This window comes from Camelus bactrianus, chromosome 11 (assembly GCF_048773025.1).
Source record: "Camelus bactrianus isolate YW-2024 breed Bactrian camel chromosome 11, ASM4877302v1, whole genome shotgun sequence".
NCBI classification, from domain to species: domain Eukaryota; kingdom Metazoa; phylum Chordata; class Mammalia; order Artiodactyla; family Camelidae; genus Camelus; species Camelus bactrianus.
Genome location: NC_133549.1, coordinates 79938857 through 79961238, shown reverse-complemented (window position 1 = coordinate 79961238; position 22382 = coordinate 79938857). Strand labels below are relative to the sequence as shown.

At 47.4% G+C, this 22382-nt stretch overlaps 1 protein-coding gene across 5 annotated transcripts in view; it reads right to left on the bottom strand.

Moving 5' to 3' along the window:
- WDFY4 (WDFY family member 4) overlaps positions 1-22382 on the bottom strand; it is a 267639-nt gene that overhangs the window by 73332 nt on the left and 171925 nt on the right. For all 5 annotated transcript variants that reach the window (XM_010963488.3, XM_045523018.2, XM_045523019.2 and 2 more), the window contains exons 40-43: positions 19768-19845; positions 13483-13689; positions 12100-12151; positions 9343-9506 (exon numbers count right to left, since the gene is read on the bottom strand). In XM_010963488.3, the coding sequence (XP_010961790.2) occupies positions 9343-9506; positions 12100-12151; positions 13483-13689; positions 19768-19845 (501 nt within the window). The remainder of the gene's footprint in view (positions 1-9342; positions 9507-12099; positions 12152-13482; positions 13690-19767; positions 19846-22382) is intronic.

Here is a 22382-nt window from a genome sequence, read left to right as displayed (position 1 = left end):
TGGGTGAATCTAAACAAGAGCAGGTAGCATCGATAGGAGCTGCTACTAGACAAACTGAAAGGAAAGACAGAGGACACATGTCTACTTTGGGGCTTAGGCAACTGAGTGGTGTCCCCAGCTTCCCTAGAAGCCGTGCCCAGAGGCCACCACCAGTACTGCCTTAGAATGTGGAAGGGCACTGGATATGCCACCCCCAAATCTGCTATTTTGGCATAAGTATTATTGAGTTAAAGACCCTTGAAACACAGCAGGCACAAGACGGGCACTCCCACCTACTCTTTTCTTCCCCAAAGCGGGAGATGAACCCCATGTGACAAAACCCCCTCTGCCAGGAGGGAAGGCATATTATCACCAGAGACAGGGAGTCAGGCCAACAGAAACCTGCACAAACAAACCTTGTTCAACCATCCCAAAGAGAGTCTATGACTACATAAGCATGTTTTACACGTTTTCTCTTTTTTTACACAAACGGCATATTCATGTAAGGACTGGTCCTCAACTAGTTTTTTTCCCTCAATAGGTCTCCCATCTAGAAGACCCTCCCAAATCACTTCTTATACAATTGTCTCATTTTTATTAAATGGTGCACACCGGACCCTTGCATGGATGTACTGCAACTTACTTGACCCATCCCCAAATGAAAACATTTGTTTTCAAATGTTTTGAGACAGTACAAGCAATGCTGCAGTGACCATCCTTGTGCATACGTCACTCTAAACACGTGAGTTCAATCTGTAGGTTAGATTCCTAGAATTGCACGTCAAGCGTGTGCGCGTTTTAAATTCTGATCTATTGCCACGCTGCCCTCCTGCAAGGCGATACTAGTTTGCACTCCCACCAGCATTGCTGGGGCGTCTTTACGCCACCTGTGCCAAGCTCTCTATATGCTTTCTCTTATGCTCTCGTACGAAGGATACTCCATCCTCAAGTTAACAAGGTCAGAAGTGAAGCCAGGGCACCAGCCTCGGCCTGGGCACCTCCTAAACTTCTCCCCTCCCCGCCATGCCCCACCCTTGCCCGAACTCTGTGGTGCCAGCAGCAGGGGCTGCAGCATATTCCCAAGGTCTCCTGGTGTTTTCCTTTGGGGAGAATTAAATAACAACCAGAATAAACCAAACCACAAGAAAAATGTCTGGTGAGAGCTGGGTTAATAGCTTAAACATTGATTCTGCTAGAAAAGAATGGCATTTTAAAAAGTGGAAAATGAACCCAAGTGAACTATTACCTGCTCTTCCATTTAAATTAGCCCTGGGAGGGCTCCATCACCAAGTTATCTCATGATTAAGAAATGCCCCCCCGCCATGTGAGTCTATCGATCACTTTAAAAAGGATGGAACTTCTGCTTCATAAGTGGAATGTTTTTCAAATTGGCTACATGATATATTAACACCACGGATGGGTGGCCACACCTGGTCCTGTATATGTCAAGGAACAGATTTTCTGGAAATTCCAAAACGCCAGAGCTGAAGTTAGAAGGGCCACATTTTGCCGGGACATTCCGTGGAAGCCCATGCCAGCGTCATCTCCTAGAGGCAGGCCTCAGTGTGCACATCTGCAAAATGGGGAGGTCAACTAGAGGTTCCCAAAGATTTTCTCCAGCGTTATCCATCTGCAATTTAATGAAATGCTCTCTAATTTTACAGGTGGAGAAAGGGAGATTCAGAGCTGTCATATGAGGTACCCAGTCATACAGCTAATGTGTACATTTTCTTATACTTGTATGCAACATCTACTTCAAAGTAAGCGTTAGTCCTGCTCAAGTGTATCACACTTTCATTCCGTACATCTGCTCATGCAGACCTTGCTAGCAATTCGTTCTGTTATTCTGGTGCATGGGGTGAGTATTCTTATATTTCAAAAAAGCACAGATCGCTGAGAGAAAGTATGAAAGAAGAGAGAGCCTGTTTCTACTGATGTTGGCTACCTGTGAACTCAAGCGTCTTTTTTCTACATTGATCACTTCTAGCTGCAGTATTCAGTCACATGAGTAATCAAGTAAGTGGATATTAAAACAATAAGGAGATACTGCTTTTCACACACCAACTTGGCAAATCTGCGAAGAACTACACTGCGTGGATGACTTGTCGGCAGCCCATCTTTTCAGCTGGAGACAAGGAGCAGGGATGCCCCCTGCCTGCCTGCGTGTGCCACTTCCACAGGCGAGCCTGCAGATAGCCAGACCTCCAGCCTTTCTCTGCCAGCTCAGGGAGACCAGATGGAAAGGATGGAAACTACCATCCTTTGTAATGTGAAAAGGATTCCAAGTCCCGGGACTGCTCAAAGCACAGCGCATAGCACAAGCTGCGTTGACTAAGGATCCGCACTTTGGTGACTGATGGAAGTTGGAGCACATTTCCAGCCAGGGATGCTCAGAATATTGTAAAACTTGGATTTGTGGATCCAGACATTTATTCAAAAAGTTAGTATGTATGAGAATTGCCCAGGCGGCTTGTTAAAGTCCACAGTCCCAGGTTACACTGCCACATGCTCGGATTCAGCAAGTGCGGAGTGGTCCCTGGGATCTGCATTTTAACAGGCAGCCCAGATGATCCTGAAGCAGACGATCCGAAGACCATACACTGAGAAACTGACCCCTGGACACCAGCAAGGCTCTGAAAGATGAGGTCCTGTCTCCTGTGAGCGAATCGCTATAACTCATTCCTTTGCTGTCACTGAAAGGCAAGTGCGAATGTTTAGCGTGTGCCCCATGCAGGCAAAAGGGGAGATAAAGCACATCTTCGTGGTGCAAGTGGTCTAACAGGAGAGACAGAAGAATGCCAACTGTCCTGGCACAGCATGGGGCTGGGGGGAACGACAGGCACTCTGGGGGCACAGAGGAGAGTGCCCGGCCCAGACAGGGGTGGGAGAGGGCGCAGGGGTGACATCAGAAAAGTGGGCCCCAAGGCGGTGTCCCCCAAGGCTGGGGTTAGGAGCTAAGAAGATAAAAACTGCGGACAAACATCCCAAGTCACAAAATCTTGAGCCAGTTGGACATGCTTTGAGATTATAAGTAGTTCTGTATAATCAGAGTACAAAGGCAGGTGTGTAAGTGCTGCACGCTTGGGTAAGGATGAGGGAGGTACAGGGCCAGCTCACAAGTGGCCTTGTGCACAAAGTTTGCAGAACAGAGTCTCAGAAGGTGTTATATAGTGATGACACATGCAGCTCTGTATTTTAGAAAGTCGGCCGTGGTGATTCACCCTAGGGGGCAAGTTACTACGTGCAAAGGTTGACACACTTCTTCACTTTCTACAAATGACCTCAGCTAAAAACACCTAAGAAGAGCTTGAAGCTGCACCCTGCTGTCCAGAGCAAAACTATCTCCCTTTGAGCTGATTCTTTTCTACTAATATTTTATATCAAGTTTATATGAAAAATTATAAATATTTAATTGTTCATGTAATTAAAAGGAACAGCAACGGCAAAAACAACTCATGTGAGTTCTGACTCTGGACTGGGTCTGGAAGCGCATTTTTCCAGCAGAGACTCACTTCTGAGAGCAGCTCCGTGGAGGGGTTACAGGGGACCATTCCCAAGTGCACAGCGGCTGACGCAAGCCCGCAGTTAACATGCGTTAAATAAACCCCTCCTCACATCAGATGGAGCTGGTAGCAGAGAAATGTGTTTGTGGTTCCTGGAATCATTAATCAATGACTCAAAAGTGGCACAGAGTAATTACAGTCCCAGGTATCGCTGGAGGCGATTAGAGATCCAATGTTCAGGAAAAGAAATGAGTTAAGCTGGTGCCATCCCGGAGCGCCAGGTCTGCCTGCATCCCCTAGAGGCCTCTGTCTGGGCTGAGCCATCTAAAAGTCTGGAAGGCGGTTATGCCCTGGAGTCTCCTGGACTGCGTGTGGCAAAGGCCATAAAAGCAAGTGCTCCTGAGACAGCAGGGGAGGAGGGGCCAGGGCTCTTGTGGGGCTGCCCGCCCACTGTAGGTGACGGCCACCTGAAGGGAGGTGCCCCGGGTTTGCTGAGTGTGGGTGCACACCCTGCTGTGGGCTGCTTTCACTTAGAAAAAGCCCAAGGTCCAAAAGGTCTTATGGAGACATCTGAATTAGGGGAACTCTCAGCCTACCACAGTGCTCACTATAAAATATCTCAACACAAGCAGAAAATATTAGTCTGGGGAAATGCAGAAAATAATCATCTACACACACACACATGCACACAAACACCTGCTGTGGGGCAAACTTCCCATATCTTTGCTTGAACAGGTTCATGGTCCTAGGGTCAGCACGGCAATCCTCCCATCCTTGACTTTCAGTGCCTGTCCTTGACAATGAGTATAGTAGACAAGGACTAAGGTTACGGTGGGAGGGGATGCCCTGGAGCCCAGAGGTCTGCCTGCCTGCCTGGACCAGCACTAACCAGAACGTTTGCAAAGAAGGCAGAGGGGAGCCTGGAGCCAATCTCCAAGCCCCAGTAGGGAAGGTTGCTGAAGGTGATGGAGAGTTTATGTAACTGGCCCAACATAAGGGATTGAGAAGTAGTAGAAAGAGTGAAAAACCACACGAACCTGGAGCAAGACAGGCCTGAGACGAAATCCGAGCAATTGCAGTTAGTAGCCCCCCAGGCTCTGGTTTTGCCATCTTCAGGATGGAAATGATAAAGCCTCCTTCACGGGCCTTCATAAGACTAAAGGAGATGTTATATGAAGAGCACCCAAAACAGGGGCTCCAGATGTCCCGCTGTTGACATTTTTGCCAATAAGAGTGATAAAGAGCAGAATGAGGCTCTGAGTCCAGTCTGAGCACTTGCCCTGTGCCAGGCTGCCCTCTTGGGCACAGGCTGCTGGCACCTGCCTCCCTGGTGGTGGTGGATTGGCAAGGCAGCCAGCCCTCTGCTCAGCCACGCCTCACCTGCTCCCAGAGGGGCTCCCCACACAGCCACGGCGTGCCACTCCTCAGGCTGCGTCCTGAGGTGTTTGACAGCAGACAGGGTCACTGCTGCGGGCAGGCTGCCCAGGGCCCTGAGCCCCTGCACTTCCCCGCGGCACACTCGGCTGGCTCCCTGACACACCTGCTGATCTTTCAGGTCACCAGATCTTTCCAAAGCACAAATGCTACGTGCCATGGAAGGAAGAGACTTGGATGAATTCCAGTCTGTCCCTGCCCTTAAAGACATCACAGTCAGAAATAATCACAAAGCCGAGCGATAAGGAGGATGCTGGCAGGGGCGTGAGCAGAGTGCTTTGGGCAGTCCTGGGGCTCTGAGTGGGATGGACGCACCAGCACAGCTCACCCAGGAGAGGAGGAGGCCTCTGGCTGCAGGGGAGCGGTGAGCAGTGGGCACGGGGCCCTGAGGAGCTGGCTGATGGAGGTGCAAGCAGTGGAAGGCGGCCAGGTCACGAGGTCCCATCTGCCCCACCAGCCAGCAGGGCCTGCTCCAGTAAGGGTTCTTCAGTCTAGACCTGACCCTGCTCGCTCTTCCAGCCCATGGATGTCCTCAAGTTCCAGGGCCTGCTTCCCTCTGCACCTCCCTGCCTCGTGCTTTACATTCAGGGACCTCACCACACATCATCCAGGTACCAAACCCAGCAACTTCCCTCTTCCCCACTAAACACTGGCTTTTGTACTGGGCACAGAACTCCTAGATGGGACCTATTCCAGCTGGTCAGGTTTCTTATGGGCTCTACTCTGACCCTCTGTCTCATCCTCCACCAACTCAGTAAGACAAGAGACTCATTCAGACCCGGCGTGTCCCATTTGGCCCAAGCACTCACCAAGCGCAAGCCCAGCCCCTGCCGTTCCCAGCCTCACCGGCTCCCAGGAGCATCCTGCAGGCGGCCAGGGCTGGGTGTGAACAGGAGCTCTTCCTCATTTGCACTGACAGGCTCTTTCCCACTTGTTCGGGGCCATGGCTTAGGTTCCAGGGTTCATATCCCACTCCTCCCTCCTTCTTAGAATAAATCCTAAGGGACTACTAAAAGAAGAGCCACAGTCACGGTGATAACAGTGGACACAAGCCACCAAGCACTCCCCCAGGGCCAGGGCCAGAGTTTGGGGCAGGGACACACAGTGTAAGCGGTGGAGGTAGGACTGGGACCAGGCTTGAGCCTCTGCCCACCCTGCTACCAGGAAGCCTGTCCCCGGCTGGCCCTGGCCATTCTTCTAGACCTGCTTCTCCAGGGAGCAGGTATTCCTAGGGGTTTGGTTCCACTGATCCTGCAAGAACTCAGGCTGAGTCAGGAGACAATCTCTCTTTCAATTTACCAAAGTCAGAGGCAACAAGCGCAACTCAATGAAATGAAATCAAAACAACTTGCTCAAAGAACGATGTCTTGATAGTGTCAAGAACTGCCTTTCCTTGCAGCTGCTCAGCCCCCCATTTCAGGGAGCTGACACTCCTTTGACCCCCACCTCCCACCCAAGCCGGCCCCTCCCAGCACTAAGTGGAAACAGGCCAGCTCAGGCCTCGGCCCATGCTGGGTTTCACATGCTCCTGTCTGCACAGCCTAGGGTCCCTGCCACCACAATGAGCCACACGCGGCATTCTGACAGCTTCCCACTGTGTGACGTGGGGATCCAGAAGGACCAAAGTTTAAGTACAAGGCAGTGGAGGATGGGAAAACAGCCTCTTCCTGGTCCTGGCCCGCCTCTCAGAGGCTGGGAAAGTCAGTCGCCTGTGGGCTTCAGGCTCTGGCTCCCCTGGCAAGGCCCCTGAGTTGCTGGGTGGGACAGTTAGCAAAAACAAGGCTCTCCGAGACCAGGACAAGCACCAAAGGCGAGTACCAACTGCACCAGCCGGGCAGGACTAGCTCTGGCTGGGACTTTAAGCTCCAGACCTCACCCTCAGCCCAGCCCAGTCAGGGCGGGAACCACCCGGCTAGTCTTGGGAAACAACATGGGAGTCAGGTCATCTGCAGAAGAGCTCTTCGTGGAAGGTGAGGACATGGACTAGGTGAGATGTGGACCCTGAATGATACCACACATGGCAGGAAGTATTTGGGGACAAAGATGTACCCCCAGGAGCCTCGTCCCTGGTTATCCCATCAAATACTAGACAAGGTGCTACTTGAAGGGCTTGAAATTAAGATTGCAAATCAGTGGAATTTAAAATAGGAGATTATTCTGGATTATCTGGTGGGTCCAGTGTAATCCCATGAGACCTTAGCAACAGAGAGGAAGTTAGAAGAGTTGGTGGGAGAGATGATGGAAGCCAGAGGCAGAGGGGAGACGAGGCAGAAGAGGGTCAGAGAGTCCACAGGGTGAGATGGCCATGACTTGTAGCTGGCTTGAAGTTGCAGGAAGGGGACCTCTAGGCAAGGGATGTAGGTGGCTTCTGGCAGCTGAGAATGACCCCTGGCGGACAGCCAGCAAAGAACCAGGGACCTCAGTCCTATGGAAGCATGGAACTGAATTCTGCCAACACCTGAACGAGTTTGGAAACATGTTCATTCCCAGAGCCTCGAGAAAGAACACCTTGGTTTCAACCCTGTGAGACTCTAAGCAAAAACCTGGCTGAGCCATGCTGTGCTCAGACTTTTGGGATAAATGTGTAGTGCTTTAAGTCACTAAGCTTGTGATCATTTGTCACAGCAGCAAAAGAAAATTAACATACCACATAACACCAAAGCATCGCTTCCTTCTTATCAAAACAATAAAAAGAACCGATATGGGGACAGATGACATATAATGCAATATTTCCTTATCCTATCAGGAAGGTAGATGGGATGGCTGGGGCTCCATCATCTGTTGAACGTGCATCCTTCATAGCAGGACTTCTCACCTTGGCACTACAGGCATTTGGGGCGAAGTGATTACATTCTGCCGTCCCAAGCCCACCAGATGCCAGCAGCACCCCCTCCTCACCACGTCATGCCAACCAACGTTGGCAAATGTCCCTCAGGGAACTGTCCCCTGCTCAGCATCACTGCTTTATATGATCCTTTAAGGGTATTAGGCAAAGAAGAGTTTTTATAGTAATAAAGCATTGATCTCTTAGCTGTTTTCAATTGAGTGGGCATTTACTAAATATCCATTTACCCAAATGAATGTATTAATATATGCTATGTCCAAGAGGTCACCAGCTGTTATTACTCAGGGGCTGGACATTATGCATATACATACACACATATATAAATATGTATGTTTTGATATCCATTTTTTAAACTTTCACACAGGATTACTTCTGTAATCGAAATAAAATGAATGTGAATGTAATACATCATTATCCACCAGTATTTACCGAATGGCTTCTCCGGGCCTGCCTGTGGTTAGGCACCTGGCGGGGGGGGTCCCTCCGTTAAGGGGTATGGGTGCAGTGAGAGAGGCTGACAGGTGAAGTGAGGAAGGTTAGCCTGTGTGCCGGGAGCAAGGGAGCAGTGGAGACAGCGATGTGAGAGAGACCAGTTCTCCAAGTCTCAGACTGGGGACTGGTCAAGATGGGCTTCAGGGAGTCAGCTGCCCGGAGTCTAGCGTGCAAAGCGCTGCAGGCAGCCGAAGCAGCAGGAGCGAAGGCCTGGTGGAGAGGTGTGTCGGGGACTTGCAGGTGCACTCTGTCTGAAAGCTGCGGGCTAAGCAGGTGTAAGGATGGAGCTGCTCCAGGACTGCGTCGCTTTAACTGTTACCCAAATCTGAAAGCAGCTAAGCAGCTTGGCCAAAGTTCTGCCACTGTCCATCTGGCCGATGCACTTCAAGGCAGCCCTTCTACCCAACCCCCTCCAGGAGTCTCTGCAAGGAACCTGCCTCTGGAAAGGACACACCAGCCCTCCTCCGGTTATACCAAGGGGACGTGCACACCTGGGCTCCCACAACCCAGCTCCAGTCTCTGCTAACTGGCCCAGCCTGCCTCCTGCCCACGCACACTTCATCTCCGGGTCCACCCTTCTGAGGGCTGACAGTGTCACAAGTGGGCTTCCCCAGGCCTGAGTGGAGGCCTAGAGGAGCTGGTATCAGGGTGGTGAGTGTGGGGACAGCTGGGACAAATGGGTCAGGATATTCAAACACACCCACCAGGACCCCTCACTCAAGCTGTGGGGTGGACCCCTCAGGGTAGTCAGGCTGTGAGCAGGAGGCCAAGCTGCTGAACGACAGGAAGGCCAAGAATTCTAAACTTGAAGCCTGACTTGTAAAGGTCAGTGTGGGACATTAGGATGTATTTTACTTAACAGTTCATTAGCTTGACTTGCATCTTTCAAACATCCTGATGCAGGCTGCATGGACATTTGCACCCTCGCTCTGGGACCATGAGTTTAGGAGCGCGCTGTTGTTTCTGCTCATTGATTTTTTTTTTTTTTTTTGATGGTGAATGGAGATATCGCCTCCCACGTGAGTGCAGAAAGCTTACTTCTCCCATGTCTGAGCATCTTTAAAGAATAATGGTGACAGGCTGTGTTACCTTTTCATGATCCAGAAGCTCCTGTAAAATGACTTGTCTTTCCCGGCACAGCTCCAGGAAATCTTCGGAGTGCAGACTTTCGTGTAAGGCCGGGAAGAAGGTCAGCTGGGTGCAGTCTGTCGCCTCTTCTCCCTCGCTCTCAGCCTCCTTAGCTGTCAGCTCATCTGCAGCAGCAGAAAGGGACACTGGGTTTGAGCCTGAGCCGCCAGAAGTCACGAGGGATGGTGTGCAGCCTGGGCCCGAGTCCCTGGGAGGAACTGTCGGGTTTCAGGGCAGCTGTGAACGGTGTGGATCCCAGCAGGACCCTCACTGTTTCCGAAAGTGGACACACCCTTCTGACCCCGTGGTGCGGTGACCACGCCTGCAGGTTGACGCCCTCTGGAAGGTGAGCCCGGCGCCTGGCTGCTCTCCAGTGACCACCAGGCTATGTTTCAGAATTCACCTCCATTAATCAGGAAGGCAACTGCCTACAGGGTCACCCGGGAATTGCTTTTTCTGAACTACATTTTGTTAACTCCATTAAAAGAATGAGTTTCTCAGAAACCTCTAATTACAGAAGCACTAATCTTCTTATTGTAAAAAACTGGAAGCATGTGAAATTGGGAGACATTCAAAAATTGGGAGAGATAAAGTAAATATCAGCCATGTCCCCAGAGAGGGTGCTACTAACAGCAGCATCTACTTGATGAGCACTCCCTGTGCTGGGAACCTGAAGGACATGTCTCCTCTAGTCCTACCGAGGCTGTAGATTCCACTTCATCCTCACTCACAGGTGAGGGAGTGGACAGAGGCTAAATGTTTTGCTCAAGGTCATACAGCTACTAAGAACTAGAGGCGGAGTCTGAACCGAGTCTCTCTGAGCCCTGACGCTGACCTTTCCACCTCTAGGCTGTGTGTCTTCACCGGCCTCAGTCTGGCTTACTTCTGACATCTTTTTTGTACATATAAGTGTGTGCACGCACATATGTAATTTTGGACATGATAAGAATTAATGCTGAATTTATAGGTTCTCTTTTCTACATTTTTTGCTCAAGATTACACCACGAGTAATTTCCCATTCCGTTCAAAGTTCTTAGAAAGCAACTTAAGCAGCTGTGTAATAATCTCTTGCAGAAATCTTCCATGATCATCCGGCCTATCTCCTATTTTTCAGAGATACAACTAGTTTCTGTTTCCTGACGACCAAAATCTCCGGTGCTGCGATCATGTGTGTGCACATCGAGCCTCACTTCCTGCGGCTGCGCTCCTGGACATGTGCATTTGGGTGCCAGCTAGGCATATACCTACGTGGGTCCCCAGATCTTGCTCCTCCACCCTGTCCTGGGCGTCCACCTGCCCGAAGCAGCACAATGCACGTGGCTGCAAAGTCAGGGTGCTACTGGCCATTTTCTTTGTGCCAAGATGCTCATGTTTTTGACCCCCCCTCCCACCTGAGAGGCTCATAGCTGGATGAATGAAAGTGCCCGCTGCTCACAGCAACAGCCATCACAGGCTCTCCTCCAGGCAGAGAAACACTGCATAGAGACAGGCACCCAGGAAGGAAGGCTGGAGAATCACAGCCCTCTCTTCTCCTCCACTGAGTTCCCTACTGGGAGCTGGGGGGTCCGTGCTGGAGACACAGAAGAGGCTTGGGGTCACAAGTGACCAGGGGCTCTGTATGAAGAGGGCGAGGGGACTTAGCAGCCCATGGCCCTAGTCCATGTGATTTTTACCACTGCAGCCACTCACTCTCAGAGGCGGGGCAAGCAGACTCTCCTTCTGACCTGGGGTTTGGGGGCTTGTGGTGGAAAGAAGAGAAACCCCAAAACAGGCATTACAATGTCATCCCAAGTCCTGTGCTACAATGGCACCCCCAAGTCAACCTGGGGTCAGAGCTCACGATCCTCACTTCTGGGCGGGCTTTGTTACTGCAGACTGACGAGACAGCAGGCTCACACAGAATCAGGTGCTGAGACACTAAATCACACACATCTGATCAGCTCCAGGAAGCTGTCGTTGGGGTAAAAGTATGGTATTAGCTGCAGCTCAGGATACAATGAAACTCACAGACAGGGGGCGTCTGAAGCACAAGGCAGAGTCTTTGGTAGAAACACAAAATTTGAAAGAGAGTGAGAGAGCAAGAGAGCGAGAAAGCCAGAGAGAGAGAGAGAGTGTGTGTGTGTGTGTGTGTGACGCATTCGGATGTGTTCGGGACAAAATGACCCTTGAAAATAAACAGGATTTTCAACATATCGACTCAACCAAATTCCTCCATGAGTATTACACAAAGCATAAGCATAAACATCCAAAATGATTCAAAGCATTTTTTTAATTGGGGAAATAATAATGACTATCATCTCCATCATTTCTATAATCAGAGAATTCAGCATAAGTATTAAATATCTATTCCACCCATTTTTGCTCTAACACATTTTACTGTTTTCCTCCTAAGTGTTCTGGGTCACATACTGAACATGTATTTGAATTTGTGGGGGTGAGGGGGACACCTTTAAAGTTTCCCTCATATTGCAAATTGATAGTTTCCCTGAAAAAAATTCTGATTGTTGAAACCTAAGTAAGAAATTCCTCCCCTAACGGAGTGTCCTGGATGGGTTCCTCTTCATTCTGGGGAGCCCAGAGACAGAAGCCCTTGCACTCATGACTTGAGATGTGCAGCGTTCTCTTTCTATGATATATTAACTTCATATCTTTAAGAGGATGTTAAATAAAGCCAAGAATTGGTTTAACTAGTAAATAAAAAATAGAAAAACTGAATACCTTGGTTTTCAGCATTCATTTGAGACACAGCACCATTTCTGTCTTGGCTTTCCTGAAATAAAGCCAAAGAGAAATTGAATCTGGGGTACCCCACCCAACCATTCCACAGATTCATAAACACACACACATGCATACGACCCCTTCAAATCACTCATACACTCAAGACTCAGACGAAAGGGAAGCCAAATGCCAAATCCTAGAGGACTGCAATAAAATTTAAGTATTAATGTTCCTAAGTCAAAGGGGAAAAAACCCACAATCTTCCATTAAGTAGGATTTACAGTAATTACTAAAGATGATGCCAGGTGGGAACTGACAGCATCCTGGATGTCTGTGGTACAGGCCACCCTGGAGAGGGGGACCAGGGACAGGGTCTGGAGCTGGACAGCCCAGAAGACCAGAGACCAGTTCCATAGCTGGCCTTTGGCCTTGTCAGCAGCATTATGGGCAGGTTTATTTTTCCTGCCTCCATTTCCTAAGAAATGTATTGAGGGAAAAGTACTATATACCACCATTTATTGACAATACATTAAAAATGTAAGTGTCTACTGAATAAGTGAAATGTAATTTTTCATTAGGTTTTATAAACCTGACATTACACACTGAAGAACCTTGCAATTCTAGACAGATGCAGAAGGAAATGTCTTGCGTTCCAGTGTTCAGAAACCTACTTTTTAGAATATCTTAAATCACGATTGTTCAATGAGGACACGAGATCCTATTAACAGATTCTTCTATATCTACTACCAACCCAAGGATGGTTCTCTATCCTTTAAAAGGCAAAAATGTAAGGCTGACAACAGAGAGTCCAAGCTCCATTACAGCAAACTTCCAGAGACTGCCCAGCTCCCGTTGCCTGGGAATCCAATCCAGCTTCTGGGTCATTTGGACTAAGTGGGTCACCGGCCCGAGCTTGCAGAAATAGCTGAGTTCAAGATGTTTTAAGTTAAGACAACAGGATTTGCTTGCACAGTAATGTCCTTGGTGGTGCTGGTTATGACCACACCACGGCACATAACTTGTGTGAACAGACAGTGGCCATCACGTGGCTCTTTCCAAACACAGCATCCACATCACTTTACCTAAATTTTATGTTTGTCAGCCTGGTAGTGGGTCAGCGGTGTAGATATGAACCACTCGCTAACTCCTTCTTCCATTCATTCAGGCTGTACTTACAGCATCCCTTCTTGTACCCTGGGAGCTAGTCATTCTTTTCCTCTGGGAAGCAGCATCAGAAACACAGTACAGCTCTCCTACGGTCAATTGCAAATGTTCTCGCTCCTACCTGCCCATGCGAAGCACTCTCGATGAAAACAACATCAGATGCTAAAGTGAACATTTCCTGCCGGGAAGCATCCTTGTCTCGTCTCGTCTAACCCTTACCTTGAGCCTTTCTCGGCGCCGGGCCTCCAGCAGGGACAAGCGTCGGATGCGCTTCCTCATGCGAGCCGGCCCTTCTCGCCAGTCCAGTTCCCACTGGGAGCAGGGTGTGGCTTCTGCCATCTGGCCCCACAAGCCCAACTCCCCAAAAAGCTGCTCCTGGATCCTGGCCCAGGCGGTGGCTGCCTTGATGTTGTCACATCTCCGCCTCTGGGAAGGAGAAAAGTGCAGTGTCACCCCAGACACATTTCTTCACTGGCTTGGCCCCCAACCTCCTGGGTGAACAGACCAAGGCCCGTATAACTGAGGAAAATGACCCCCAGAAGTAGCCCCAAGCACCTGCAGGTGGGGTAGCGTACTCTCTGGAGCCAGGACCAGGCCAGGAGAAGTAATCAATTTGTCAGCTTGGAGGCCATTTAATTCAGCTCAGGGAAGGAGAAAACCATCTGCCCTTTGGCCTTCAGAGCCATGTGACTGCCAGGTCACAGAGTCCCTAAGGTCCCCATGCTGTTCATCAGAGTGATAGGATGGACACAGACCCTCAGCACAGCCCTACCCTTCCAAGTGGACCAGGAATTTTGCCACGGCCCCTACCCTTCAAAATGACGCTGAAAACACTCCTTCTAGTGTCTAGACTGGCGATGCGGTGAGAATGCTCACAGAAGCTAAAACCTTTGACATTAATTAAAATAACCCCACCTAGTATCAATGAACTCCTCATGGTGCGCACAGGTGGCACCTGACTGTTACACCTTCTGCTGAAGTATAACTCACACCTTCTACAAGATACGTCAACACTCCTAACCTGCATTTGTATGCCACGCTGAGGTTCCGTACCTCACCTGTCAAGGAAACAGTCCAATTCAGTCTGGACAGCAGAATCAACTTTGTCTGCAGCATGAACTTTTGCAATTATTTAAATATTTGATGGCGTGCACCCTACATTTTCATTTTCATTTTTCAGAAAACTGAAAGGTGACAGTTTTAATAACATGAAGCAGACCTCATAAACTTTGCGGCAAGAGGAACGAAATGCACTGTCATGCATTAGGCTGAGCCCCACACTCACTCTTTCTCATTTCCTCTACACGGTGACACCATGAGTGCAACTTGGTGTTTGAAAATGTTTTCTATTATCCTCATGAGGAAACCAAATCTAGAGAGGAAGGTATAGCTCAGTGGCAGAGCATATGCTTAGCATGCACAAGGTCCTGGGTTCAGTCCCCAGGATCTTCATTAAAAAATAATAATAAATTAAAAATAAATAAATAAAAATAAAAATCACCACTGTGTTAGAAAGGAAGAAAGGAAGAAAGAAAAACCAAGTCTAAGAGAGGAGAAGTGACTTCCCCAAGGACCAACAGGTGACTGGGCTGAGATCAAAACCCAGTCTGTCTGATTCCAGAACCTTCGCTTAAGCCTGCATGCTTTAACTTCTTTCCGGGGGACTTTGTATCATTCCAATCATTGGTATGATTCCAATCATTCCAGTAACTTGTGATTTCTGCTGGTATTACTTCAAAGACTGACAGACTTAGATCTAGATAAACCCTGTAAATCCAGGCCATTCTGAATTGATAAATGGTTCTCAGAACTTGACAATTCGCACAAAAACAGGACAGCTGGTATAGTGCTCAGCACCTGGTCTTTGGTGTCCAATGAGCCTGGGTCGTCACCACATTTCTGCTCCTCACTATCTGTTTAACCTAAAGGAGACTCAGCTTCCCATCTGTCAAATTTGGTTAGTAATATTACCACCATAACAGAACCATGGGTTTATGTAACTATCAAGTGAGACAATATTTTCTGGAGTTTATTACGCTGCCTTACCCAGCTTAATCAGTTAGTATTATTATTGTGAATAAAGATCCTACTTCAAAACAAAATTGCTTTGTTTCTCCACAGTTCTTAAATTCACATGTGAAATAGTTACTGCATTTTACAAGAATGCCAATTGGTTAATAGAAAACTCCAGAAAAATAATGACTATCTGAAGCCTTTTATAGGAATTTGGTTATATGAAATGAACACTTGTTTGGGGAAAACATTTCAGCTCTTTGGAGACTGTTGCTGTGTTTGAGCTTCATAAAGGATGAACAATCCCCAGCTGTTCAGTTGTCCACCCAGGGGCTTCAAATTAGTCTTTTAAGAGTGTTCTTTTCACCCCAATCTCCACGTATGCAGCCTTGAGATTCACGGCTGCTTGAGTCTTCATCACAGGACAAATCAAATTTGTTGTCTTGAATATCTGCAGCCAGACAGATGTGTGTCAGCGGCGCAGTCCCTCAGAGATGAATGATTGTTTAGTCTGTGACAGAAGGCTACGTGTGGTCACCCCAGGACAGAGGACGTGAGATGACCAAATAAACTGAAGTCCTGAGTCCCTGCACCTGCAAGGTGTGCTGTAACGCCCGTGTTTCTGCATAAGGTGAGGTCCTCTTTCAGTTCAAACCCTGAGTGGGCCAAATGCCACACTGGATGGAGAGGCACGGATGCTGGTGTGTTAGAGGCAGCTATGATTCTCGGCAGAATAGAAACTCTGGGGTAGCATCACTGAGACTTTCCTCTTGGCAGCCAGCCCTTCCCTACTTCCAGTCCCCAGTGCTTGGACGGCTGACCCCAGGCCTGGCTTCAGGGGTGGTGAACGGCTGTAGGATGGGCTAGTGGGCATCATTCCCTGGGATGGGGATGGGTGGTCTCTAGGGCCCATACAGGGAAGACGGCAGAGAGGTGGGTGTGTACATGTTCAAGGTTGCCCACCCCTGATCCCGGGCAACCTTGTGTGCATCAGGAAAAGGCACCTGATGTATCTGCAGCTGAGCCAGATACAGCCTACTGGCAGGCCACTCAACAACAAAACAGTCCCTCTGTGATTTCTCATCCTTCACAGGAGCCCCGTCTCGTTCCAGGATGTACAGCCTGGGGAACTGAGCATGAATTCACTCCAGCCTCACACGTGCTCTCCTTCACCTGCCCTGCTGCCTCAAACATATTAGTAATCTCATACCTCTGTGTGTGTGTGTTAGTGTGAGCGTGTGTGTGTGTGTGTGTGTGTGAAAGAGCGAAAAGAAAGAGGAAGAGAGGACATGGGTTCCTTAGAACAGAGTTTGAATACCTGGATCCAACTCTTCCTGAAGCCTGATCTTCTCCTGGATCTTGCAGTAACACAAAACATTTCATTTATTGCCTAAGCTAGTTTGAATTGACTTTCTGATATTTATATCTGAAAGAGCTGTGACCAAATCTTAATGAATGTATAGAGACTGAGCAAGAAATGGAAACAGCCTGTTGGCCCCCAGAGCCGAAAGAGCATGGGACAGCCTCTTGCACACTAAAAGAAAGGCCATTTCTGGGGTGGAAGGCATCTTGCAAAGAGCTTTAACTAGTGTTTAAAAAAAAAAACAGCACAGAATGAGGTATATCTGTAAGGTATGAGGAGGACTCAGGGGGAGAACAGGTGGTCTGGGGATATTACAGAGCAGAACCAGAGCAGCTGGACCACAGACAAGAGAACAAATAGAACTGGAAATGGCACAGAGGCATCTGGGCAGGGCCAGAGTAGAGGCACCTGTTTTTGCCACTGCTTCTGGGATGATGAGAAATCTGGGAGATTGAATATCAGAACTGCATGATTTGCTGGTGATGGGATGATGCTTGGATTAACTTCCAGGACACTGGGTGACACTGTCTCCTCACGCTGCAAGCACCTGCCGGCTCCAGCGAGCTCTCGGGTGTAGGTAAACAGGTTACACGCCGAGTTAGAAGAGTTTCACACAAACTATTGCTGAGAGCCGTGTGGGCTGGAGCCCCGGAATTTCATTATCTCCACCCTCTTGGGAGGACCTCACTGAGTGTGCTTCGGAGAAACTGTCCTTGAAAACTATGGCATATTTCACAAACCTGATTTCTTTCCAGAACTTGGACTTGACTTCTCTGGAAGTGGGTTGGGGCCCGCACTGGGAAAGTGTGCTGCTCCTTAAGAGAAATCGGGGTGAATGCTCCAGACCCCATTATCTCCGTCAGATGGTGATTACATCTACATTCCTTTAAACATTGAAACAATCTGTCTTAAATATTTAAACACTTGGAAAGTATCCTTCTGGAACAGCCTCAAATGCTGATTTTCTCAAAAATACCTCACTCGACAGTAAAATTCTGTGCAGCTTTCTCAGGTGCCCTCCGAGCCCTAGTCAGGCCAGCTGCTGAGAACGAGCCAGGCTGATGTTTCTGGGGGCTGGATCCCTGCTTGCCCTCCGGGCTCAGAGCCTCTGCTGAGGTGCTGCCCTTCCTGATGAACTTTCAACCCTTCAAATTCCAGCAGAAATCCATGAAGTACCACAGAGCACAGCTCTCCTAGCCATGACCAAATCTTCCAGGCTTTTCCAACCGCTGAAGGAGAAACGGTCACAATCTAGGTGATGATGTGGAAGTTTAGATAAAGAACTCCCTCTGTCCTGAAATGGACCAAGTGTGATAAGGATATCCATAAAGAAAGAACTCAGTCCTAAACGAGTCATCTTATTTTCCCCGCAATGGCAACTGAATTTATTAGCAGTCTTGCTAGTCCTGAATGAGGTTGGTGAATGCAGGTAGGGAGGCACTGACATGCAAGGGCCTGCCAAGGAGTACAGATAACACGTAAAGATACGCCAGCAAGACATCTACCCAGCCGTGTACCCCCAAACCTCCTCCCCCACCCCTGCTGTGTCTGATAAACTGCCCATCTCCTTGCACAGCACAGCCTGGGAGGCTGTGGGGCTAGACTGTGTGCTTCTGCGTGCCAGCTGCATGTCTCACAAATCCTTATTCCCAGGGGCACATTGTGGGCTCCCAGACAAGCATATATGGGGGGAATCAGACCAGGTTCCTTGCTGAAGTTGATCACAGCCTGTTTTGCTTCCCTTGAACTTGGGAACTCCTGTTTCACCATTCTTTGAGCCCCCGTCTGACCCCAGGCGCGCTCAGTGGTTCCTGATACCCCCCTGCTCCTCTCTTGGTGGTAGAGCACCCTAGTACTGGCCTTGTCGCCCTGAGTTTGGCTGTTTCTTTACTCTTGGTCCCAGTACTGCATGTAAAGAACCTCTGAGGCAGAGCAGTGTCATGACCGTCTCTGCCTCTCCTATACCTGGCACAGGCTTTGGCACAGAGAAATGGTAAAGTAAAAATATAATCTGTGAAGTTTTAATACTATTGTTGTGGTCTATCATTAGCAAGCATTATAAATTTTGTTAACAACAATAACACTGGCTAAAAATGAACGTCCTAGCCATTTATTAACTACATATGGGACATCTATTCCCTGCCAGCCACGGAATGAGCCTTTCCCTGCTCATTCTTTAATCTTTACAGATAGGCAGTATTATCCCGCCTTAAAGATGGGGACTCTGAGGCTCAGACTGCAGGCCTAGGAAGAGGCAGGCCTGAGATTCAAATAGAGATCCCACTAGCATGAGAGCCAGCCAGCCAGCCAGAGCTCTTGAGCTCGCCTGTACAGATATCACACCTGGAGAGCTGATTCCAGTATCTAAACCTGCCGTCATCAGTGGCAACCCATCGCCCTCAGGATAACATGCAAAACCCTAAAGCAGCAGCAAGCCCTCTGTGCGCTGGCCCTGCCTCACCTTTACCCTTGTCTCATCCCAGTTACCTCCTCTTCTCCCACGTAGCTGATGACACCAGTGCTTTCCTGACCCGGGAGCCTCACACATTCCCGCCCCTGAGTCAAAACCATTTCCTTAAAATGCTTTTTAGCTCTGATGCCTCCTTCTTCAGATTTTAACTTAGAGGTCACTTCCTTGGAGAGGGCCTCTGATCTGCTCAAATGAAATCCGCCCCGCCATCGTAATCTCCCACCGTATCGGTATTTTCCCTGCCTGTTGCGCATTCCAAGTTATGATGATCTATTTATTTGTGCAGTGATTGAATGTCTAGCTCTCCTTTAGAATGAAGCTCATGAGAGTGAGGCCCACGCCTGGTGCGTTCACAGTCACGCCCCTAGCTCCTAGCACAGGGTCTGCCACACCCTCGGCTCTCGGGGCCTATTTGCTAATTGGAGATTCAGTAGATAAGTGGAGGGACACACTCACTGCCCATCTCCTCAGATGCTGACAGTGTGGGTACAAATCCCACTACACAGGTCACACTACGCAGGCAGGACTGAATTGCTAATGACCAATTATTGACTTAGCCAATTTCAAATTTAAACCGAAGGCCCTTGTGATTCTTTATTTCAAGTTCAAGGTGGACTCCGGTCTACTGTGCAGAGAAAGGCACTGTCCTGTCTCTTACCTGTACGTGATCTTTGTATAGGGATGCGTAGAGTTCCTGACCTCTTCGTCTATAGTTCTCAATACATGACACAAAATCCTGGAGAAGAGAGAAGACAAGTCAGAGCTAATGGCAGTTGTGAGTATAGAGGGGAGCTTCTCTGCTCTAACCAACTACCAGGGGAAGTGACAGCCACAGCACTAGGTGACCAGATCAGTCACACCCTCACGCATACACGTCTCAGCCATGCGGATACATTCACAGACACGTTTATGGGTCACTTCAATCAATTTGAATGAACTGAAGTTCATGTTTATGGGTTACTTCCACTTCCAGCTGTGATGAACTAGCTTATAGTAGATAAATATTCCTCTCAAGAATAAGTAGAAAAGCTAGATTTGAATATACTTTAAGACAGCAGAGAGCTACCAAGAGAGCCAAGACTCACCAAGATGTGCCCAGTGTCCAATATCTATGTTCTCCCCTCCCCCCAAGATATTAGCAAGTAGGCAAATAGCACAAGAGGCTGAGAAACTGAGCAGAAAGTGGTGGCTGAGAAGCAGAGAAGCCTAACAGAGTTTTTGGAAGTCTCAGGTGGCCAAGAAGACAAAACTGGAGTCCAGGTCAACCAAGGCCTCCAGAACATAAGGAATCAAGAGGACAGAAAGAGGACAGTAAAGAAAAATAGGCCCAGCTTTCTGCATCAGTGTTCCTCTTAAAGCAACTGCCAATTCATACACAGCAGGGGTGCTGAGAGGCTGAGGAGGTAAGTAAAGTTCCAGCAGTCTCAGTCTGTAGAAGCCAACAGGAGGAGGCCTCGCCTCGTGGGTTCTCTGAAGGGCCGCATAATAGAAACATGCATGAAACAGACCAGGCCTTACAAAGCCAAGACTCAACTTCCAATAAGCTCAATCTCTGAGTACATTATAGTGATGTGCCCCTACCCCCAAAACATGCAAGAAGACAAAAAAAAAGTCCCCTCTGGAGAAGGGTCACATCATCTGAAGCCTCTAATCAAGGATTTTTATACACAATGTTCAGCAGTCAAGCAGAAATTATTAGATATGCCCATAGAAAGAAGCAACAGAAAAACAAACAATAAAAACATGACCAAAGGTACCCAGATATTAGAGTCATCAGACATGGACCTTAAAATAATGCAAATAATATGGTCCAAAATGCAATATGGAGAATTTTGCAAGAGACATGAAATCTATGAAAACCATCCAAATAAAAATTCTAAATCTGTACAGTGAATTAATTGAATTTAGAAATTCCATAGGTGCAGGGGGGAGGGCATAGCTCAAGTGGTAGAGTGCATGCTTGACATACCAGGTTCAATCCCTAGTACCTCCTCCAAATAGAAATAAATGAATAACCAGCCGCTCCCAAAAGAAATTCCATAGGTGAGTTTAACAGCAGGGTGGACACAACTCAACAGAGGATGAGTGAACTTGAAGAAATATTCTTGCTAACTATGATGAGACGAAAGTATGAAAAATACAAGAAAGATAGAGTTATGTAATATATTATGTAATATTAGTAATATACATATGTAATATGTAGAAAGTATCTAACATATGTGGAATTGTAGTCTCAAAGATAGAGAAAGAATGGGTCAGAAGCAATATATGAAAAGTTAACGAGCATTTTCCCAAATGGATGAAAGGCATCAAGTCACAGGCTTGAGAAATTCTACCAAATTAGGAGCTTGAGATTAACAGATACACATTACTCACTATAAAACAGATAAACAACAAGGATCTACTCTATAGCATAGGGAACCATATTCAATTTCTTATAACAACATACAATGGAAAAGAATCTGAAAAAATATATACATGTGTATATGTATAACTGAATCGCTTTGCTGTACACCTGAAACTAACATCATAAATCAACTACACTTCAATAAAAAACAAAATTAAAAAAAGAAATTCCATAAACCTGAAACAACAAAAATGCAAATAAAACCACACATAAGCCTATCATAGTAAAACTGCAAAAACAAAGACTAAGAAAAAAATAATTTAAAAAAATTGGAAAATATTTTAGACTAAATTAGAATGAAAAATGACATAATGAAGCATATATGTTAGAGCTAAAAATTTTTGTGGGAATATATATATATATAAAATGAATGTAAATTTAAGCCTATAAATTAATCATGCATATCAAGAAATTTGAAAAAAATTAAAACCTAAGAAAAATAAATTAAAAGTCCCCCAGAAAGTCTGATAAGAAACAAAGAACTAGGCAAAATTTACCAGGGACAGGAATGAGGAAAGGAGGTATCATTTAAAAAGTCATTACGAATAGTTTTACGCTAATACATCTGAAATTTTGGATGAACAAGAGACATTTCCAGGAAAATACAGCTTGTCAAACTTGATACAAAATGAAACAGAAAATCTGAATTATGCAATGTCTATTACAGAAACTAAATCCATAAATAAAACTCTTCCCACAGAGAAAATTTCAGGACGAGCATAAATGAGAGTGAGAGGATGGGGGAGAAACTTTGAGGAAAAAAAGTAAATCAAATTCAGCAATATATAAAAGTATAATGTAGCACCACATAATTGGATTCATTCCAAGAATACAAATTGACATGAAGATTGAAAAACATTGAACAT